Here is a 4,651-nt window from a genome sequence, read left to right as displayed (position 1 = left end):
CATGACAAAAACAAAAAACAACATAATAATTATTGTCGAAAACAGGGGAAACAGCTTTGTATGTCAGGAGCACATGTCCAGAAGATGTTTCAAGAATTAAGAGATCATCATGGAAAGGCCGGACCTAGAAAAATGGCCTTTAAGCATCCTTGAAATTATGAGGAAACTTCAATATTCCCACCACATGCGTCATGCATACTTAATTTACAGAGTTTTAAACTTTTACGTACACTACTCCATAATGAGCTCTTGTTGGCCGTCTAACGCGCTCAAATAGTCAAATTAACACAAATTAAAGTAGAAGAGGTATCCGGCCTCCGGCTAATTAGTACAAGCGCTAGCCATTAAAACTCCCACCAAACTCGACTTGCCCCAGCAAATACTCATAAAAACCCATTTCTTCTCCCAACTCCCACTATTATATGACTTGTCCATTTTCAAGATCAATCTAGGAGCTTTGGGGAAGCTATACTGATATACAGCAATAACCTTAATGGCAGTACTCACATACACCCCATGGCTCCTGGCAATTACCGAGTTTCTGATTCTAGCGTCTATAACCAAAAGTGAAGTTCCTGCAATCATAGTTTTCGGAGACTCGTCTGTGGATGCAGGCAACAACAACGTCATTGCCACCCTTCTCAAGAGCAATTTCAGGCCTTATGGACGTGATTTTGCTGGTGGACGCCCCACCGGAAGGTTTTGCAATGGCCGCATACCTCCCGACTTCATTTCCGAGGCTTTTGGGCTCAAACCAACTGTACCTGCTTACTTGGATCCTGCCTACAATATAGCAGATTTTGCCACAGGTGTTTGCTTTGCTTCTGCTGGAACAGGCTATGACAATGCAACTTCTGCTGTATTAGTAAGTTTTCATTTAAACCATAATATTGTATGTGTATAATTCTAATCACCTTATTATGCGCAATTCCCTTCTGATCTCTTATTCTGCTAATTAATGCATGAATTTGGAATTCCAATTTGTCAAATAAGTAACGTAAGGAGTAAAATAAGAAGCTTGTCTGTCCTGATCAATGTATTTCATCATAGGAATTTAATGGAAAATGATATAAGAACAACTATACTACAATTTATTTACAACTACGTATAATAAAAAAAAATTGATTATTTTATCTACTTTGAATATATTAAAGTAGAAAATAATAATATTTTAATTTATAGTAATAGTTGAGTAGTTGTGATATAGTTGTTGGTAAATCTATTTCGCAGACGATCGAAAAAAATAAGTCCTACATGCATGATATATATTTGTGACCTAATTAGATATATCCATTAATTTTCATCTTTTGCTGGCTTGATTTGCAGAATGTGATACCAATGTGGAAGGAGTTGGAGTACTACAAGGATTACCAAAACAAACTGAGAGCTCACCTTGGAAACAAGAAGGCGAACGAAGTTTTGAGGGAGGCTTTATATTTGGTAAGCTTAGGAACAAACGACTTCCTGGAGAACTACTACACATTCCCTACCCGGCGAGCTCAATTCACTGTCCAACAGTACGAGGATTTTCTCATAACCCTTTCTGGAAATTTCCTTGGGGAATTGTATGGCCTTGGAGCTCGGAAAATATCCCTTACTGGGGTTCCTCCAATGGGGTGTTTGCCACTGGAGAGAACCACAAATATCATGGGTCACCATGGTTGCATGGAGAAATACAACAATGTGGCTCTGGAATTCAATGGCAAGTTGAAGACTATGGCGAGTAGGCTGAATAAGGAGCTTCATGGACTCAGACTAGAGATTGCAGATGCATATAACATTTTCAATCAAATCATTAGAAGGCCTTCTTTATATGGTAAGTTTATCCCTTTATTATTAATATTAATTAATGGTAATTTGGAGATATTAATCAAATAGCTAGCTAGATCAGCTATATATTGCGCCTCATGTATATATATGTTCATTCTTCCAAATATTTCCATCTAGCTAGTGTTCTGGTCTTTCTAGAATTTCTTTCCTTTTTCTTTTTTTTTTTCATAGTTTCGAATTCATTAAGAAAATTGTACCCAAAAATATATTAAAGAAAATGGCAATCACTAAATCATATATATTCAAGCTAGTAGGCTATTTAGTATCACTTTAAAAGTTATTGGATATTGGCTAAGTTTGAAATTTATCCTTCAAATCAACCTGCATTCTGATCATAAAAGAAAAACAAAAGAGTATTGCAGACCTGCATGTACTTGAAACTTTTTATTTAAAGACTTAACATGGTGATCAAGATCAATTGATTAGATTTTCATCGATTCAGCAAAAAAAGACAAGAAGGATTAAAGTTTGATGGAGATTCTCATTGGGTTGAAAGAGAACATATATTCCTGGATCCCTCAGCCCCGGCCAGCTAGTCAGTAACTCATAACAGGTTAATTGATGGAGATCTGAAAAGTTTGTGAGGGATGGTCCCCCTACTATATGGACTTAGTCAGACTGCGCCGAGTTAATTAACTAGGCATACAAAAGAAGTTGGTGACGGCTTTTATGAGTATTAATTAAAGGTTACGTACTGGCCGGGTTTGGTTGGGTTCAGATGATCAATTTATGTTGCAGTAATATCACACACACACACATACTTCGAATCCATAAAATATTTTGTGTTTCTGATTCAATAATATTGCTCTACTTATATATTTTTCCAATTAGAGTATATGTAAAAACTTGCAGTGACAACAGTTGTTCATGGAATACTGACTCACCATTTCTCAAAATCTCAATCGATGTTTTGTTTGTTTCTGTATTAATAATGCAAATTGAGAGCTAATTTGTGTTTTTTTTTTTTTTTGTTCCTTTTTTGCTAAACTTTTAGTACATTTAGTGTTGTCTGTTTATTTGTATGATCATCTATATTTTGTGTCGTGTCTCTACTCTCAATCTATTATCATATTGACCTACAATTCAGGCAGAAATTAATTCGTGAGATCGTTGTTCGTAGTACGAGATATGAAAAATCAGTGAAATAATATATATTATTTGAAACCAAAACATGACAAGATTAGAATATAAATCTGCCTGAAATTTTACAGATTCTAATTATGAGCAGCGCTAGCTAAATATTGTAAAACAAGTGCGCGAGCTAGCGGGCGCACGCACAGTGTCTTTTTAAACTGATCCATGCATGCATGCCGATCGAACATGATGAGGAAGTCAAGAGATATATCGATCTGATCATAGTACTGTACGTTAACTACTCATGCATGTTTTTTTCTAATGTTCTTGCGGGCATTGAATCAATATCCTTGCTTTGAAATTATTTACTTAATAGAAAAATACATGAAATTTATATATGTATTATTGATGCATGCAGGATTTGAGGTAGTAGAAAAGGCATGTTGTGGCACAGGCACATTTGAGATGAGTTACCTCTGCAGCGACCAGAGTCCATTTACATGCAAGGATGCCGATAAGTACGTATTTTGGGATAGCTTCCACCCTACAGAGAAAACAAATCACATAATCTCAAACCATTTGATTCCTCATCTGCTGGAAAAGTTTCGTTGATTTTAATTAATTAATTTCATATATAGCTTGAAAAAATCTTTTTAATATTTAATTTGGATGGCTGTAAGTACGTACGTACGTCGTACCTCCGTTTATCGTTGATTAATTCATCTAGCTATATATATCGTGCGTGTACGTGCATGCATATGGTAATTATATATAAACTCGAGATCGAGATGTACTAAGAGGTGTTAATTAATTAATTTGCTGCTTGTTTTAGACTTGCTAGCTAGCATTATAATGAAGGATTGATTAGAATATATATGTAATTAATAATTAATGGTTGTACGTATTTTTAATAATTAATATTATATATATACCAATATATATTTACGTGCGTACGTACTTTGGTACTTAATTTATAATATAATATAAATGTAACAATATTATAATTTATGTACCAAAATATAATGATTGTTAGGTTAGCCGTAGGCCATGACTGATTAATTTTCCCTTGCAATTATATAAAAAAGTAGTCCACTTTTGAGTTAATTATATAATTAGTACTAGCAATCTAAGAAATAAATAAAAAATATATATATAAAGATCAGGTTGGATAACAAAAAAGGTCAAGATAATGAAGGCTTAGTTTGTGTTTCGTCATTGAACTAAATTCAATTTATTTCAAATTAATTATTGATGGAGTACTTTATTATTTTTTTTTTTATAAAATAGTTAAAACTCATCTCAACGGCTTACTTCATACGTACATTTCAATCTAAAAAATTAAACTCAATTTAATAATCTAAAAAAGTTAAACTCAATATCTTAATGGAACTTACAAAATATTATTATTTATAACTCAATTCAGCTCATCTCAATATCCAAACATAACTTTAATTAACTTGTTGTAGTGCTGTGTGCATACATGTACTACTCCTTATTAACGAACTAATTAATTAACTTTTTACTATATATATATATATATATTATATACTCGATCGAGAAGCACACAAACTGATCTTTATGACCCGAATATTATAATTACGTAATAAATTTTAAAAGTTTAAACTCTTAGCTGGATGCATTGTTTGTACCGTGAAAAGAAGATTCATACCACGTTTACAACTACAATATATTAAAGAAATAGATGCAGAAACCTACTTGACCCACTCGCGTATGTACACACACAAAT

At 33.4% G+C, this 4,651-nt stretch overlaps 1 protein-coding gene across 1 annotated transcript; it reads left to right on the top strand.

Annotated features, from left to right (window-relative positions):
* The first annotated feature begins 344 nt into the window (after positions 1-344).
* Positions 345-3,735, top strand: LOC122305426 (GDSL esterase/lipase At2g42990-like). Its single transcript, XM_043117969.1, has 3 exons — positions 345-865; positions 1,327-1,816; positions 3,323-3,735. Exons 1-3 carry the CDS (start codon positions 494-496, stop codon positions 3,514-3,516), a joined length of 1,056 nt encoding a protein of 351 aa, XP_042973903.1. The 5' UTR covers positions 345-493; the 3' UTR covers positions 3,517-3,735.
* The last annotated feature ends 916 nt before the right edge of the window (positions 3,736-4,651 follow it).

This window comes from Carya illinoinensis, chromosome 3 (assembly GCF_018687715.1).
Source record: "Carya illinoinensis cultivar Pawnee chromosome 3, C.illinoinensisPawnee_v1, whole genome shotgun sequence".
Taxonomy (NCBI): Eukaryota; Viridiplantae; Streptophyta; class Magnoliopsida; order Fagales; family Juglandaceae; genus Carya; species Carya illinoinensis.
Note: the sequence above shows the minus strand (reverse complement) of the source record. Positions and strands in the feature narration are given on the sequence as shown.

Bases quoted from the DNA above. Each gene is read 5' to 3' on its own strand.
- LOC122305426 (XM_043117969.1), top strand. From the start codon at position 494: ATGGCAGTACTCACATACACCCCATGGCTCCTGGCAATTACCGAGTTT. The intron at 866-1,326 runs GTAAGTTTTCAT...CTTGATTTGCAG, and splicing joins ATGCAACTTCTGCTGTATTA to AATGTGATACCAATGTGGAA. The intron at 1,817-3,322 runs GTAAGTTTATCC...TGATGCATGCAG, and splicing joins TAGAAGGCCTTCTTTATATG to GATTTGAGGTAGTAGAAAAG.